At 42.0% G+C, this 17,281-nt stretch overlaps 1 protein-coding gene across 3 annotated transcripts; it reads left to right on the plus strand.

Moving 5' to 3' along the window:
• The first annotated feature begins 1,484 nt into the window (after positions 1-1,484).
• On the plus strand, positions 1,485-14,140 carry rcc1l (RCC1 like). Of its 3 annotated transcripts, XM_024393616.2 has the most exons (13): positions 1,485-1,674; positions 1,797-1,915; positions 3,165-3,454; positions 4,289-4,418; positions 4,969-5,097; positions 6,528-6,594; positions 9,710-9,761; positions 10,054-10,138; positions 11,274-11,455; positions 11,841-11,928; positions 12,387-12,560; positions 12,869-12,954; positions 13,523-14,140. In XM_024393616.2, exons 1-13 carry the CDS (start codon positions 1,610-1,612, stop codon positions 13,598-13,600), a joined length of 1,545 nt encoding a protein of 514 aa, XP_024249384.1. In that variant the 5' UTR covers positions 1,485-1,609; the 3' UTR covers positions 13,601-14,140. The 3 variants fall into 3 exon arrangements, with proteins under 3 accessions (XP_024249384.1, XP_024249385.1, XP_042165261.1); XM_024393617.2 differs by lacking the exon at positions 1,797-1,915 and having other exon boundaries at positions 1,486-1,674; XM_042309327.1 differs by lacking the exons at positions 1,485-1,674; positions 1,797-1,915; positions 3,165-3,454 and adding an exon at positions 3,750-4,042.
• Positions 14,141-17,281: the final 3,141 nt, after the last annotated feature.

Raw genomic sequence — 17,281 nt, forward strand, 5'->3', positions numbered from 1 at the left:
TCCATACGCACAAAAAGGACAAATACTCCTGTAAGTGAGTATTTGTCCTTTGCCGAGATAGCCCATCCACCTGACAGGCTTGGCATATCAAGGAGCGGATTAAACAGCATGATCATTACACCTTTGTACTGGGGACAATAAAAGGACAATCTAAAGTGTGCAGTTTTGTCACAACACAATGCCCCAGATGTCTCAATTTTTGGGGGGTGGGATATCCAATTGCGATCTTGTCTCATTGCTCCAACTCCACCACTGGCTCGGGAGAGGCTATGGTCGAGTCATGCGTCCTCCAAAACATAACCCGCCTAACCGCGCTCTATCCCGGACAACATGGGGCCAACGACTGGTTGTGACACAGCCTGGGATCGAACCCGGGTCTGTAGTGATGCCTCAAGCATTGCGATGCAGTGCCTTAGACCGCTACGCCACTCGGGAGGCCAAGATGTCTCAAATTTTCAAGGAGTGTACAATTGGCATGCTGACTGCAGGAATGTCCACCGGAGCTGTTGCCAAAGAATGTAATGTTAATTTCTCTACCATAAGCTGCCTTCAATGTTTATGAGAATTTGTCAGTACGTCCAACCGGCCTCACAATCGCAGACTACGTAACCAGCCCTAGATCTCCACTTCCTGCTTCTTCACCTGTGGGATCGTCTGAGACCAGCCACCCGGACAGCTGATAAAACTAAAGGGTATTTCTGTCTGTAATAAAACCCTTTTGTGGGGAAAAATTCCTTCTGATTGGCTGGGCCTGGCTCCCAAGTGGTTGGGCCTATGCCCACACATGGCTGCGCCACTGCCCAGTCATGTGAAATCCATAGATTAGGTCCGAATGAATTTATTTCAATTGACTGATTTCCTTATATGAATTGTATCTCAGTAAAATCTTTGAAATTCTTGTATGTTGAACCCTTATGCTAACTCTAACCTATGATGCAAACGACTAGCAACTTAAAGTTTGCATGTTGTGAGTGGCGCAGCGGTTTAAGGCAATGCATCGCAGTGCTAGAGGCATCACTACAGACCCGGGTTTGATACTAGTCTGTATTGTGATAGAGAGTACCATAAGGCGCCACACAATTGGCCCAGCATCATCCGGGTTAGGGAGGGTTTGGCCGGGGTAGGCCGTCATTGTAAATAAGAATTTGTTCTTAACTGACTTGCCTAGTTAAATGAAGGTTAAATTTAAATTTAAAAAAAGTTGGGAACAACTTTAGATCCTTAGCTAATTAGCAACTTTAGCTACAGTAAGCACAACCATATAATTTAGCAACTACCAAATAAATTCAAATCATGCGAAATGGAGGATCCCCCAAAAAACGTATTATTGCGAATGGGCGTGAGACAGCCTTGATGATTCATAAAACATTTAAAGTTGCTCAGGTATTAAACTGGGATTCAGAATTTACACTCCAGCCCTGCAGGTGGCGTACTGTCAACTGCTTTGTTAGGGATTTGGCCCAGTTGTTGCCTTTTTGAACCGGTTCAAAGTTGAAAGTGCAGTTAGAGATGACTCATGGTTGCCTCTGCACGCCTGTCAGAATAAATTGCATTGAATAAAACCACAACCTATGCCACCCAAAATAATGTAGCTCTGAATATTACGAAGATGAAATCAGTATGTGGGTGTCACATTGAAGCTCGTTTCGTGAATATTACACATAACCATAACAGGTAAGACCATTCCCATAAGTAGCTACCCCATTCATAGACACTAACTGCTTTAGCCCCGATTGAAGATAGTATCTTCTGAATGGGGATATTTTGTTATGAGCCCCGACGCTTGCTCTCAACAGTAACACACATCGCTTGCGGAACACCTGTAAGCATAACTGGGGGAGAAGTGTACCGTTAGCTAGTTCATCAACTGGAGGCACGGCACACACTGCTGGTGGATCTGAGCAAAACTGCTACAGTAAGTGTATATTTTCATTTGAAATATGATTTCTTGCTGATATGAAAGAGGCATATCAGCACATGTTTAGAAACTCGGTTTGAAAGCGATTGCCTTTTTCTAAACGTTAAAACACAGCATTGGAATTGTATTTCACATGGAGCCAAATCTGGGAAAAATTTTGCCGCTGAAAAAAGTGTTGCTTAGCGACTTCCCTGTTTGTGTGTTCCTGCAAGGCTGAGCACAGCTGTTCTGCTGGGCAGACTGCTCCCGCTCGGCCGGCAGGCTGCTGCATGTGTGCACCCATCACTTGCGCCCTCTCCCCGCCGCCTCTCTGCTCTAGCCTCCTCTCCCTGCTGCTGTAGCGCCTGAAGTGAATGTATTAAATCGGTAAAAAATTACTTTTTTAGAAAATATTATGTACTTTACTGCGTTTTTCTGTGCTGTTTAAATATTTAATCTGTTCCTTTTTGTTCTCCTTCAAACATTATTTTACGTTTTGCTTTGGATAATTTCTCATTGATTGAGAGACTGAGGGAGAGCATAAGCAAAGAGTTTTGTATCTAAAATATACCACATCCTGTCGTTTCCATTGGGAACAAATTAGTCATAGTCGGCAGAACAAGTAAAGTGGGCAGAGCAAACACGAGCTAGCAAGATCCTATTGGTGCGTTCTAACGTGTATTTGCATATTTCCGTTAGGGAACGCCTACTCTGAGGTGTGCATGTGCAATAGCTCAGTTTTTTAAAACTTTGGCAAAGGGTGAAGTCTAATGTTCCATTGATTACAAAATTTGCAGAATGTTGGCCAAAATCCATCTCCTTCCTTCCTTCCACTGCTGGCCACTGGGCTTCCTTTCACTGTCATAAATGCTTCACATTTATACTTCCAGTGAAATATCTGTCTCATTGTTCTGTCTGTGGCATATGCAAAAAGAAAAATATTATTTCTTAATGTGCATGTACAAATTAACGTTATGTCACTATTAAGTCATTTAGAGACTTCTAGCGACAAATGAATCAACCAGCTACTGTACTTTCCTTGAAAAATAGTTGGCAACTGCTGAAAAACCCTTCTCTGTATGTAGGGATTTGAGAGCTTATCAATAGCTAGCTAAAGTGACACTTTTATGTGATGATGCGTGACTAGATAAAGGACGTTACACAACTCTGACTGACTCTAACCAAGCCTCTTTCAGTCCTCTCTGTCAAACTGCCAATGACAACCTAATATCTAGCTCATGATGTTTTCTGTTTCATGATTTCTCAGGGGTGGAGATGTCATTGGCGTACCTTCGATTGTGTACCCAACACAGGTTAGCACTCGGAGCTCGGGGATATGCGACCCACACCAGTGACCGCAGGTCTCGGGAGCAAAAGGATGAGGGTCCAGTGTTTCAGTATGTTGGGAAGCAGAGTAAGCCCAACCACAAGGTGTTTGTATGGGGGTTTAGTTACACTGGAGCCCTGGGCATCCCCAGCTTTGTGGTTCCAGACAGTGGCAGGAAAAAGCCTAGGAAATACCAGCTCACTCCTTACCGTCTGGAGACAGAGCAGCAGGTAATGTCTGTTTAACCACAGAAACACTTAACTGACACAATATACATGTTTCTATACAATTTCTGACAACTTTTTTTGTTCAATGCCAGTTGGTCTACACAGCTAGGCCGTGTTTGTTTGGTAGGGCTGGGGCATGTACAAATGACCTCGACTAACCTGTCCCCCCTCACATTGACTCGGTACCACTACCCCCTCCCTGTACATAGCTTCGTTATTCTTATTTTATTGTGTTACTTTTTTTACTTTAGCTTATTTAGTCAATATTTTCTTTACTCTATTTCTTGAACTGTATTGTTGGTTAAGGGCTTGTAAGTAAGCATTTCACGGTAAGGTTGTATTCAGCGCATGTGACAAATAACATTTGATTTGATGAGCAGTTGATTAGCTAAATTAAGTGTGTAAGTACTGGGCTGGAGAAAAAGCCTTGCAGGTCTCAAGGACCAGGATTGGTGACCTGACCACTGCCTACCCACTACTACTTGACAGCACTTAGTTTTGGCCTCATATGTCTTCGCTCACTGTGAAATGCAACTGTATCCATGGCAGGTCCGCAGACCCTGAGGGAGGTACTGTGATGCCGAAATGTTGGTAAATACCCATTAAATTGCTGGGAGATTATTCATGGAGTGTGTGACTCTCTTTATTTTTATAGTTTATTTGCCGTTAGTCAGCACCTCCATACAAACTATTATTCTGGGTGTGCGCCAGCTCATGTTTTTTAGGTACGCATACTTGCCATGCATGCCGTTTTTAAAATGATATGCGACCTGTTGAATACACAAGTGCTGTACTTGACAGTGAGTGACTGACTCCCGAGCTGGTCTCTCTCCTCAGATCTCCTCTGCAGCCTGTGGGTACGGCTTTACCCTCCTCTCCTCTTCCACCAAGGACCTCACCAAGGTGTGGGGCATGGGCCTCAACAGAGACTCACAGCTGGGCTTCCAACGCACCCAACAAGACCGCTGTAAGACACTCATTCATTCTATCGCTCCCCCATCCTCCATGACGAGCACTCTCTCCTTTCTTTTCTTCTACACACGATCTGGGATCTTGCACTTTCAATTAATGACCAATTGATTGATGAAGAATATAACTTAACTAATTGTTTTTTGCATTAAGGATTACAGCTTTAACCTATTCAGCCATGAAAGTGCACCAGCTTGTCAACCGAGAAAGATTGGAGGATGTGCATCATTTGCTCGATGGTGGATGTGTGTTTTCAACAACTGCTGCACACTTTCACCAATCTTTAGTGTATATGAAATGGGATTTTATATTGCCATCAACTGCTTTAGCCGTCCAATATTCAGATGAATTTGTGCAGCGCCTGCCCTGAGCTGATGCCTGTGATCGAGCATGTGCCAGACTAGTCTGGGTGCCAGTCTGTTTCTGCTCTGTTGCCAAGACTTGACAAAGACAGCAATGGAGTTTGCAAGAGCACAAACAGATCTGCGACCAGGCTAGTGTCAGACCATCCCAGTGATGTTTATAATCACCTAGTGTTCCCTCTCTAGATAAGAGCTATGACTATGTACTGGAGCCCTCTCCGGTGCCTCTCCCCCTGGCCAGGCCCCAGCAGACCAGGGTGCTGCAGGTGGCATGTGGCCGTGCCCACTCCCTGGTGCTCACCGACTCAGAGGGAGGTAAGAGGCAACACAGAGGGTGACGTTTTGTTCTCACGTAAAACGACACTGAGCTGTTATGAAAATTCCCATATAACTCCCAGTACTGTGAGCAATGTGATTTGTGTTACACCTTCCTTTTATGATATCCCTGAGAAGGGGACTCTTATTTAAGTCTAATTAAGAGCATGAAAGTGTGAAACCTGTCTTGGATAAGCTCTCGTGACAGACATTCACATACTTGTAAGGAAATGCAATGGAAATCAAGTAAAATAGCTAGCTCAAGATTCGGAGAATTTTTGCCTTGGATAATATGCCTTCCTGTCTGTTTAGGGCTATTTTGCTCACTGTGTGTGCTTTGAGGAAAATGTCACACACAAACTAGGGAAAATAGGGGGAATTGATCTGGGAATTAGAGGGCTGATGGGTTCACATCCTAAAGACATTCCCCTACCGTTGTGCCCATGAACAAGCCCTTAACCTTCTACATGGAACTCTATTCCACATCAGGTAACTGATGCAAGCAGTAGACTCAGATTTAAAAAGCAGGTAAAAATACACCTTATGGAACAGCGGGGACTGTGAAGTAACACAAACATAGGCACAGACACATACACATGATAACATATGATAACATACGCACTATACACACACACAGATTTTGTGTTGTAGATATGTGGTTGAGAAATATGAGCCTGAGGGCATACACACTTAGTGTGAATTCTGTAGTGAATGTATTGCAGTGTTTTTAAAATTGTATAACTGCCTTAATTCTGCTGGACCCCAGGCAGCAGCTAATGGGGATCCATAATAAATACAAATACTACACCTGGATGCAAGCCAGGGCACTCCCATAACTGAGCAGGTCAACTCCGTAGGGTTAAGACATCAGTATGTGGTCCCTTACATGTTGAAAATATTGATGTTAATCCTTCCTACTATTTTTAGTAGATGTGTAATTTGAATCCTGACCTTTGCATATGCACCTTGCAGAAAAACATTTGAGCTGATGATCGTCGAAGAGGGCGACATAGTTGTGTAACGATTGTTAATTTGACAGGACTTTATTATACGGTACTCTTTCCGCTGGTATTTCCCTGGAATTTACTTGGAAGTGATGTGGTAACAATCTGTACTTTGAGGTACTTATCTAAAAGAATATAACAATTGGTAACTACCTGGTGACCGGTTATTCTTGTTTAATTTAATCCCAAATAAACAAACATGTAATTTATAGTTTACTACTGTGTTAATTACATTTTTACAATGTACTTAATAAGGAAATACCTGGTAATTTTTGTACTTCAAAATAAAGTGTTACTGTTCGTTTTACAGACACAGCTCCATTTTCCACATTGTTAACAATGTTGTTAATCTAATCATACCCCTGGATCGTTCTCCCACATGTTTTGTGTGTGTCTCTCTCCTTTCCCTCATTCTCTCTTTCAAAGTGTTCAGTCTGGGAAACAATGCCTATGGCCAGTGTGGGAGGAAGATGGTTGAAGATGAAGTCTACAGGTATGACACCACACACACCGCTATGAATTGTTTTCTCAACATATTACCTTATTACTGACGCAGTTGATCAGGCTGAAACCATGCTCAAAATGCAAAGAAAAGTCTACCTCTGCCGTTGTCATGCAACACGACCGGGTGTATGTTGAGTCATACTAGTGATGACTCATAGTCTCAAATCAATGCAGGCTGGAAATGTATTCACTCTCCAGGAATTTGATTGTGCTTTTCTGTCCAATGACTGCCTAAGTGCTCAGGTTGAACAACAATCCTATTATAAATGTGTGTTCAGGGGTCATATGTATCAGAGTTACTGTGCTGATTTAGGATCGGTTTAACCTTTTGATCACAATGATTAAGATTATAGGGACTGGGGGGGAGCTGATTCTAGATCGGTATGCCTACTCTGATACATATGGCCCCCGGTCTTTAGGGGCCTACTAAGAGTGAGCAGAGGAGAGGCTGACAGGGAGTGGGCAGAGGGGACCTTTTCTGGACAGACGGGGCTCCTTGAGTAATTGATTGATGACTTCTCTCTCCCCCCCCCAGTCCCTGCTGATGACAAACATACCCATAACATGATGCTGTCTCCAAAATATTTGAAAATACAGAGGGTTTCACTCTGTGTTGTTTTGGAATTCACCCAACCCTGTAGTTTAAAATTTGGGCCTAAAATTACATTTATTTGTCTTGCAGTATTACTTAACAACTTTCTTACAAACAGAAAGGATCATTTGTAGTGGATTTTTTTAAACACAGGCTTCTTTCTTTTCACTTTGTCATACAGGCTAGTACTATGGAGTGAATGCAATGTTTGTAATTTTCAAGTATTGTGGTGGCAGCATCATGGTATGGGTATGCTTGTCACCGGCAGGAACTGGGGAGTTTGTTAGGATCAAAATAAATATGAAAGGAGCAAAGCCCAGGTAAAAAGTTGGAGGAAACCCCACCTCAGTCTTCTGAAAACCTAATCCTAGGATAGGGTTTTATTTTTCTGCTGGACAGTTACACAATGTTTTATGCAACAGACACATCAGAATGGCTTTTCAAGAGATGTTGGGTGTTCATTGAGTGGTCTAGTCTCAGTCCTGGCTTAAATCTACTTAGAAAATCTGAGACAAGGTTTAAATATTGCTGTCCATTATTGATCCCTAGCCAAATTTACTGAGCCTGAGCAATTTTGACAAAAACGATGGATACAGTTGAAGTGGGAAGTTTACATACACTTAGGTTGGAGTCATTAAAACTTGTTTTTCAACCACTCCACAAATGTCTTGTTAACAAACTATAGTTTTGGTAAGGTGTTTAGGACATCTACTTTGTGCATGACACAAGTACTTTTGTTGTAAACTTGTTGACAGACAGATTATTTCACTTATAATTCCCTGTATCACAATTCCAGTGGGCCAGAAGTTTACATACACTAAGTTGACTGTGCCTTTAAACAGCTTGGAAAATTCCAGAAAATGATGTCATGGCTTTAGAAGCTTCTGATAGGCTAACTGGAGGTGTACCTGTGGATGTATTTCAAGGTCTACCTTCAAACTCAGTGCCTCATTGCTTGACATCATGGGAAAATCAAAAGAAATCAGACAAAACATTTATTTTCTGGTCTAGTTCATCCTTGGGAGCAATTTCCAAATGCCTGAAGGTACCACGTTCATCTGTACAAACAATAGTATGCCAGTATAAACACCATGGGACTAAGCAGCCGTCATACCGCTCAGGAAGGAGACGCAATTCTGTCTCCTAGAGATGAATGTACTTTGGTGCAAAAAGTGCAAATCAATCCCAGAACAACAGCAAAGGACCTTGTGAAGATGCTGGAGGAAACGGGTACAAAGTATTTATATGCACTGTAAAACGAGTCCTATGTCGACATTACCTGAAAGGCCGCTCATCAAGGAAGAAGCCACTGCTCCAAAACAGCCATTTAAAAAAATCCAGACTACGGTTTGCAACTGCATTGCAACTGCACATGGGGACAAAGATTGTACTTTTTGGAGAAATGTCCTCTGGTTTGATGAAACAAAAATAGCACTGTTAGGCCATAATGACCAGCGATATGTTTGGAGGAAAACTGGGAACGCTTGCATGACGAAGAACACCATCCCAACCGTGATGCACGGGGGCGGCAGCATCATGTTGTGGGGGTGCTTTGCTGCAGGGGGGACTGGTGCACTTCACAAAATAGATGACATCATGAGGAAAAATTATATGGATATATTGAAGCAACATCTCAAGACATCAGGAAGTTAAAGCTTGGTCGTAAATGGGTCTTCCAAATGGACAATGACCCCAAGCATACTTCCAAAGTTGTGGGAAAATGGCTTCAGGACAACAAAGTCAAGATATTGGAGTGGCCATCACAAAGCCCTGACCTCAATCCTATATAAAATTTGTGGGCAGAAGTGAAAAAGTGTGTGCGTGCTAGGAGCCAACCAACCTGACTCAGTTACACCAGCTCTGTCGGGTGAATTTTAGCCCATTCCTCCTAACGTATTGCGGGAAGCTTGAGGAAGGCTATCATAAACGTTTGACCCAAGTTAAACAATTTAAAGGCAATGCTACCAAATACTAATTGTGTGTATGTTAACTTCCGACCCACTGGGAATGTGATGAAAGAAATAAAAGCTGAAATAAATCATTCTCTGCTATTATTCTGACATTTCACATTCTTAAAATAATGTGGTGATCCTAACTGACCTAAGACAGGGAATTTTTACTTGGATTAAATGTCAGGAATTGTGAAAAACTGAGTTTAAATGTATTTGGCTAAGGTGTATGCAAACTTCCGACTTCAACTGTGTATGTTGCCCTAAGAGTTGTGCGAAGTTGGTAGAAAATCTTAATGAAAATGATTCACAGCTGTAATGGCTGCCAAAGGATCTTCCCCCGGTATTAACTCTGGGGTTGAGACTTACCCAATTATTGTTTTTCTTAATTTGGAAAATGTTCTAATAATTTTCTTTCACTTTGAAAATGTGGATTAGGTTGTGTAGATCTGGAGGAAAACAATCCCTTTTTCTGTTACATTTTAAGCCAGCAAAATGTGACTAAAGTTCAATGGTCTGACTATCTGTCTATGTAATATATATATAATCTATCTCCGTTGCAGTGCCAGTCACATCATTCACAAGATGGAAGGCTTTGACAGCCCAGTGACTCAGGTGTGTTCTGTGTAATGGGGACAGAAAGACACCATTATTGCTCCACCTTGGTCATTATTTTAACGGAAAATGTGTTCTACATGACTCACCTTGGTAAATAAAGGCTAAATAAACAAATAATAGGATGGGGGGAGGAGGGAAAGCTGATCCTACATCTGAACATAGGGGAAACTGCAACCCAGAGTGAAAATATGTTGTTTGCGGAATAGGGAAACTGCAACCCAGAGTGAAAATATGTTGTGTGCAGATGTTATATGTGACTGAACACTGTGGATGCCATGTTTTCCTGTAGGTGGTGTGTGGGCAGGACCACAGTCTGTTCCTGACTGAGACGGGCAAGGTATATGCCTGTGGCTGGGGGGCAGACGGACAGACAGGTTAGAAGAGTATTGGAGTATTTTGATGTAATTAATTCAGAAACAATCTACCTACATAAAACAGTATCTTGTTGTACATGATATGCCAAAATACTGGATCCGTACCCAGGTCAATATGGACCGCGGGTCCCAACTACCAATTTATTTAACATTTTTGGGTTGGGTTTGGGAACCCTGTTGGGCTTCGATCCCTGGTATCATATAAAAACAAATGTGTAGAATTGCAGGAAATTTGTTACTATGCCAATAAATTACAATATCAATCTGGACCTATGCCACCTAGGAAATTTGTGTGACCGGACCTTCTCAAATAGTGCTTGAGTACACCTGCACTAGGCTAACAAATAATTACTTTTTTATTTTTATTATTTAATTAACATGCATGTTATTTCAAGTTATCCCTTCAGAGGGCAATATCATATTGTTAAAAATCCTAAATTGGATTTGGCTGTAAGTTGGGCGATTGAAGGCATCATGTTAACTTGGATTGTGTTCGAGGAAAATTATAGACCTTTCAACCATTTTATGAAACATTGGCAAGGGACTTCATGCCTGCTGTGCCAAAGCGATAGAGTTATTAAATGGGTGTGATGAGTGTTGATATAATAAACAATTTTTTAACAACCATTGGAATTGGTTAAAAAAAGGTTATATGCCAACATATTAGGAAAGAATTAAGAGTAGGCAAAGTGATTGTGTCAGGTTAAAATTATATAAAATGTTTTAGCATTGCAACATTTGTATAGTCACATTCACCTTTTTTGTCTGACGCATGGAATAGAGTTCACAGCTGGCGATGCCTCGTCGGGATTGGTTATCCCCCATCATTTACAACAATGTCAATGAGCGTCATCACCATTTTTATTTTGCGGTACCTCAAACTGTTCTAATTACCAACTGAGAAACTCAGTTTGTCTGAGTGTCTTAAAATCATCCTAAAACCTACTCTGAGCTGAAGTTTAAAACAGGATTCCTAGGACCTTTTCTGAGAAGCTTTGTGGACACGGGCCCAAGTCTCTTAGTGCATAAAGAAAGAGCATAATTGTTTCATTAAGACACATGCATAGTTACACACATGCATAGTCTCCCACACACTCAACTGTTTTCTAAAGACAGCTTCAACAAAACATTTCAGGTCTGGGCCACCACAACATGTGTGCCAGGCCGGTGGCTGTAGGAGGGGACCTGGCTGGTGTGAGAGTGCAGCAGGTGACCACCTACGGAGACTGCAGCATGGCCGTGTCCCAGGACGGCCAGCTCTATGGCTGGGGCAACTCTGAGTACCTCCAACTCTCCTCGGTCACTGAGGCCACCCAGGTGAGAAGCCAACGTAGTGCCCATCACAATCTCAAATCAAGTTGACTCTTGCTTCTCACAAGAATATGTTAGCCTGGTGGAACCAGCTGCATTGACTGTTCTATTTCACTTCATGTATTAGTCTGGACTTTCCCCAATAGATGGGTGTTTGCAAATAAGAGAAAATGGCTGTGCTTTGAATCAATCCAATTGCTGAAGATAGTTTTGAATAATACCGCTCAAACAGTTTCAATGAGCAGGAATGCTAGACTGAATTGTGAAATAGAAAGGTGAATGTAGCGTTCAGGCTGGTTCTACCAGGCTAAACTATAGGTACCACTATGTGTTCTATTTCAATGCGTGACCTTTTGTCCAGCTACTGACTTTATGTTCTCCCTCTCCTCAGATTAACTCCCCTCGACTCCTTCCTTTTGAAGGGGTGGGCAAAGTGACCCAGGTGGCCTGTGGAGGCACACAGGTGGCCATTCTGAACGGTGAGTACCGGGCCCTGTTCCATTTCGGCCTCTTGCCACTTCCATTGTTCCTACCTCTTCCATCTCTAGCGGGTTGATTTGCATCTAAAAGTGGGCGTGCCACCAGGATCACTTTGGAGGGCCGCGTGCCTGCCGAGTGCTCGTTGCTAACTGGGATATTTACCAATCCGAGAATGTGAAAGCAATATGGTGGAAGCTCAAATTACACTATAGGAAGGTTAGGCATCACCATATTGCTAAAAATGATTGAGTCCTTTCAGATTTGTGAATATTGGAGGGTGGCTGCCAAAATGGACCTTGGCAGTAAAATAATAGAAGATCACATGAACCATCACCATTAAAACAAAACTAACATTGCTGGACTGTATAGCATAGCTTCCCATTCAATAGACTTGTTTATCATATCCTTTCAATAAATAATATGTAGTGTGTCAGTAAAGGCGTGTTTGTCTTTACAGAGAGAGGGAAGGTGTTTGTATGGGGATATGGCATTCTTGGAAAGGGCCCTAATCTCTCTGAATCCCAAACCCCTGAGCTGGTCCCTCCTACACTGTTCGGCCGCTCAGAGTTTAACCCTGCGGTGACCGTGAGCCGCATCCACTGTGGACTGAACCATTTTGCTGCTGTCACAGGTGGGTTAAGTCGTGATTTTCAGTATGTGGAATGATGTTGTTATGTTGGACAAAAAAACAACAATACATCTTTAGAGTCACAAACTCACAATGTCACAGTTTAAGATGAATATGTTGGCATGCGGGAAGTAGGACTTACCCAAGAACTAGTAATGTGGTGTTATACCATTCAGTGGATGATACAAGTACATGGAAGCATTCATATTTACATATTGTTAGCATTTTATTAACCCATTCCTTTTTCAAGCCATTGGATGAAATAATAATATGAAATATGTAGAATGTCTACCTATTGCTTGCTGTTCCAGATCGTGGGGAGCTCTTTGTTTGGGGGAAGAATGTGAGAGGTTGTCTTGGTATTGGAAAAAAAGAGGACCAGTACTTCCCATGGCGGGTGAGACAAGACAGATTACTTATCAATTTTTTTGCTGATCATTGACATTTTGTGATTTATTCAAATGACTTAGTGATAGTCCACTACAACATTAACAGGCGTATCAACGTAGCAGGCGTAAAAGAAAACGTCTGAGCGGAGTTCCCACATTCGGTTTTCAGTGGAAAAGGCTAGTTTGATTGACATGTATCCCTGAACTGGATGCAACTCCGCTAAGCTTACAACAACGTTTGTCCAATGTTTTCAGACATTAAATGATGTTGCATAGACCCAGCTATATGCCTGAATCTCATTCAAATGAAAAAATGGGCACTGTCTAATATCATAAACTCAGATGGTAACCATCTTTATCATTCATTTGGGATTGAGGCATCTAGCTGGATCTACCCAACAGATGGTATGGGAGGTGGACTCACCTGGATATTAGGCCACTTTGATTTTGGAGTGAATCAGACCTTTTTTAGCATACTTTTTAAAGGATGCATATCTAGTCCATATATGTTTTAATGCTACATAACTGCATCTTATGGTAATATTTTGATGGTGTACTGTTTTCAATGTATTTCAGGTGACTGTGCCAGGTCATGTGGTGGATGTAGCGTGTGGGGTGGACCACATGGTGGCGCTGGTCAAGTCTGTCATCTGAGCGTCCCCAGCCGGCAGGGACAGAGCCAGTAAGCCCTTCTCTTCCCTGTGACCCTCCCCCTCTATTACTGAGGGGTATCCGGGCCTGTTCAGACGCCCTGTTAGCCTCACATCCTCTGGCCGCCAATGGAGACCTGAACCCCAGAGCCAGCTGTCCTCCATGGGTGGTAGAGATCCTCTGTTCCCGGCAATCTGGTGACTGTGTCCGCCGTCGACTGCTTCAGTCTGCTCCCTGTGTGTCTGGCTAGCACAACATGGAGGCTGGGTTTACAGGCAACAGTCACTGCAGCACTCAATTAATCTCTATACACTATTGATCTGACACTAGTCATTGGGCACCCTTGTTGGATGATGTGATCAGTGGAGCAGAACTGATGCGGTGGAGCCATTTTCTTCCTGCAGAGAAGTGCTGAAACTTGACTGTCAGACCTCCAGAATAATGTCCTTATGGCATTTTACCTTCACTGTTGATTTTTTTTTTTATACACTGACAAAATTATAAACATGTTTCATGAGCTGAAATAAAATGTCCATATGCACAGAAAGTGTATTTCTCTCAAGTTTTGTGCACAAATTTGTTTATATCCCTGTTAGTGAGAATTCCTCCTTTGCCAAGATAATCCATCCACCTGACAGGAGTGGTTTATAAGTAGCGGATTAAACAGCATGATTATTACAAGTGCACGTTGTTCTGGGGACAATAAAAGGCCACTAAAATGTTGAGTTTTGTCACACAACACAATGCCACAGATGTCTCAAGTTAAGGGAGTGTGCAATTCGAATGCTGACTGCAGGAATGTCCACCAGAGCTGTTGCCAGATAATTTAATGTTAATTTCTCCACCATAAGCCACATTTGACGTTTTAGAGAATTTGGCAGTATGTCAACAGGCCTCATTGTGCCCAGCTTCGTGCGTTGGTCGAGGTAGGCGGCCTGTTCCTTTTCCCCCCTATCTGCGCATTCAAATGCTAAAATGGCTTGTGTGATATTAGGTTTTAGTCATTTGCTTGGTTATTGTTATCTGCGCTGTTGTGAAAATGCTGTTTTACCGAAACAAAGGTAAGCTACCGGAGACAATTTATCTGGCTATACCTGCTGAACGGGGCTTACAATAGATTTTGATAGATGTTAGATGTTCAGGTTCACCATCAGCAATAGTTTTGCTTTAAACTATCAGTATAAGTGTCATGTTGATCATATCTAGGACAGCAATCACTTTTGTGAGGTGCACTGCATGGCCAAAGAGAGATCACTCAAAGACATGAGATGGGTAATATTTTGGGTGAAATCCAATGTTGCGCTATATATACAGTACCAGTCAAAAGTTTGGACACCTCATTCAAGGGTTTATTTTTACATTGTAGAATAGTGAAGAAACTGAATTAACACACATGGAATCATGTAGTAAGCAAATAAGTTAAATCAAAATATATTTTATATTTGAGATTTTTCAAAGTAACCCCCCTTCACCTTTGACAGCTTTGCACATACTTAGCATTCTCTCCACCAGCTTCACCTAGAATGCTTTTCCAACAGTCTTGAAGGAGTTCCCACATATGCTGAGCACTTGTTGGCTGCTTTTCCTTCCCTCTGCAGTCCTGCTCATTCCAAACCATCTAAATTGGGTTGAGGTCAGGTGATTGTGGAGGCCAGGTCATCTGATGCAGCATTCCTTGGTCAAATAGCCCTTACACAGCCCATAGGTGTGTTGGGTCATTGTCCTGTTGAAAAACAACTGATAATCCCACTAGGTGCAAACCAGATGGGATGGCTGCAGAATACTGTGACCATGCTGGTTAAGTGTGCCTTGAATTCTAAATAAATCAGTGTCACCAGCAAAGCACACCCACACCATCACACCTCCTCCATGCTTCAGGGTGGGAATCACACATGCGGCGATCATCCGTTCATCTACTCTGCATCTCAAAGACACGGCGGTTGGAACCAAAAATCGCAAATTTGGACTCCTCAGACCACAGGACAGATTTCCACTGGTCTAATGTCCATTGCTCGTGTTTCTTGGGCCAAGCAAGTCTCTTCTTCTTAGTGTCCTTTAATAGTGGTTTCATTTCAGCAATTTTACCATGAATGCCTGATTCACCCAATCTCTTCTGAACAGTTGATGTTGAGGTGTGTCTGTTACTTGAACTCTGAAGCGTTCATTTAGGCTGCAATCTGAGGTGCAGTTATTCTAATGAACTCTACAGCAGAGGTCTTCTGGTCCTCGGTCTTCCTTTCCTGTGGCGGTCTTCACGAGAGCCAGTTTCATCAGTTTATCATAGTTTGGTTTTTGCGACTGCACTTGAAACTTTCAAAGTTCTTGACATTTTCCCAGATTGATTGACCTTCATGTCTTAAAGTAATGATGGACTGTTGTTTCTCTTTGCTTATTTGAGCTGTTCTTGCCATAATATGGACTTGCCATTTCACCAACTAGGGCTTCTGTATACCACCTATCTTGTCACAATAGAACTGATTGGAATTTCTTTCCTTCTTAATGCATTTGAGCCACAAATTAACTTTTATCAAGGCACACCTGTTAATTGAAATGCATTCCAGGTGACTACCTAATGAAGCTTGTTGAGAGAATGCCAAGAGTGTGCAAAGCTGTCATCAAGGCAAATGATTCCATGTGTTATTTCATAGGTTTGTCTTCGGTATTATCCTACATGTAGAAAATAGCAGAATAAAAACTGGAATGAGTAGATGTGTCAATTTGACTGGTACTGTATGGCATAGCTAATTTGGAAGCAAATATTACATTTCAGCTCAAACACTTAATCTGTAAAAATGACAAGTTAATTAGTCGTTGATTGTCATTGCAGAACCAAAGTGTGGGGGACAAAAACAGAGGATACATTCTGGTAGACCAACATGACTAAATAGTACATATAAACACAGCAGATTTGAATTTAAGAATAGAAAATTAATGTTTATGCAACAAATGGTATTGCATCCTATTCTATTCAGTCTCTAATCAAACCGAATTGCACTAAATAATTTCAAACTAAAACATAGAGCCCATGTATCTATTATATATGTATCAAATTGTCTTGAAAGGGAAAGAGACAAACTACTCCATTTCTGGTTACTCAAATCACCACTGTTTGTGAAGACAGAACCTTGGGTCACCATTATCATCTGCCACCTTCCAGGCCCTTATCCGCATGATTGCCTGCTCCATCAATGGCTGCACTACTTGCCTGACCTCTACGGCAAATAGAAAAGGTCAATAAGCACGCCAAATAGGACACAGCTGCTGAACGCGCCCTCTAACAATGCACCTCCTCCACCTATGTGTTTAAGCAGTAAAAAGGTAATGGTGTTGTATAGTTAGCCTCCCACTGCAAGTCAGAAGGACCTGTGTGTTCTCTAGTATGTTTGCACATGTTAAATAATAGAGACCACTCTTCTGTGACTTTTCTTTAGAATGTATTATCAGCTGTTCCTATTTGCAGCAATGGTGAGGACAGCGATCAATCTAGAGGTGACTTGGAGCTAGATTCAATCCGTACCGCAGATGTTGAACTTTAAAAAAGGTCATTTCTGAATTAGCCAACATTTACCTTGAAAGCAGGAACATTGCCTTTAAATTTCAAATTGCGCTATTATGCGGATCTTACGCAATACGGATTAAATTGAGACCTTGGTCAAACAAGTTATTGCAGACACCTGGGTTAAA

The sequence above is a fragment of the Oncorhynchus tshawytscha genome, linkage group LG30 (assembly GCF_018296145.1).
Source record: "Oncorhynchus tshawytscha isolate Ot180627B linkage group LG30, Otsh_v2.0, whole genome shotgun sequence".
In the NCBI taxonomy this organism is placed as follows: Eukaryota; Metazoa; Chordata; class Actinopteri; order Salmoniformes; family Salmonidae; genus Oncorhynchus; species Oncorhynchus tshawytscha.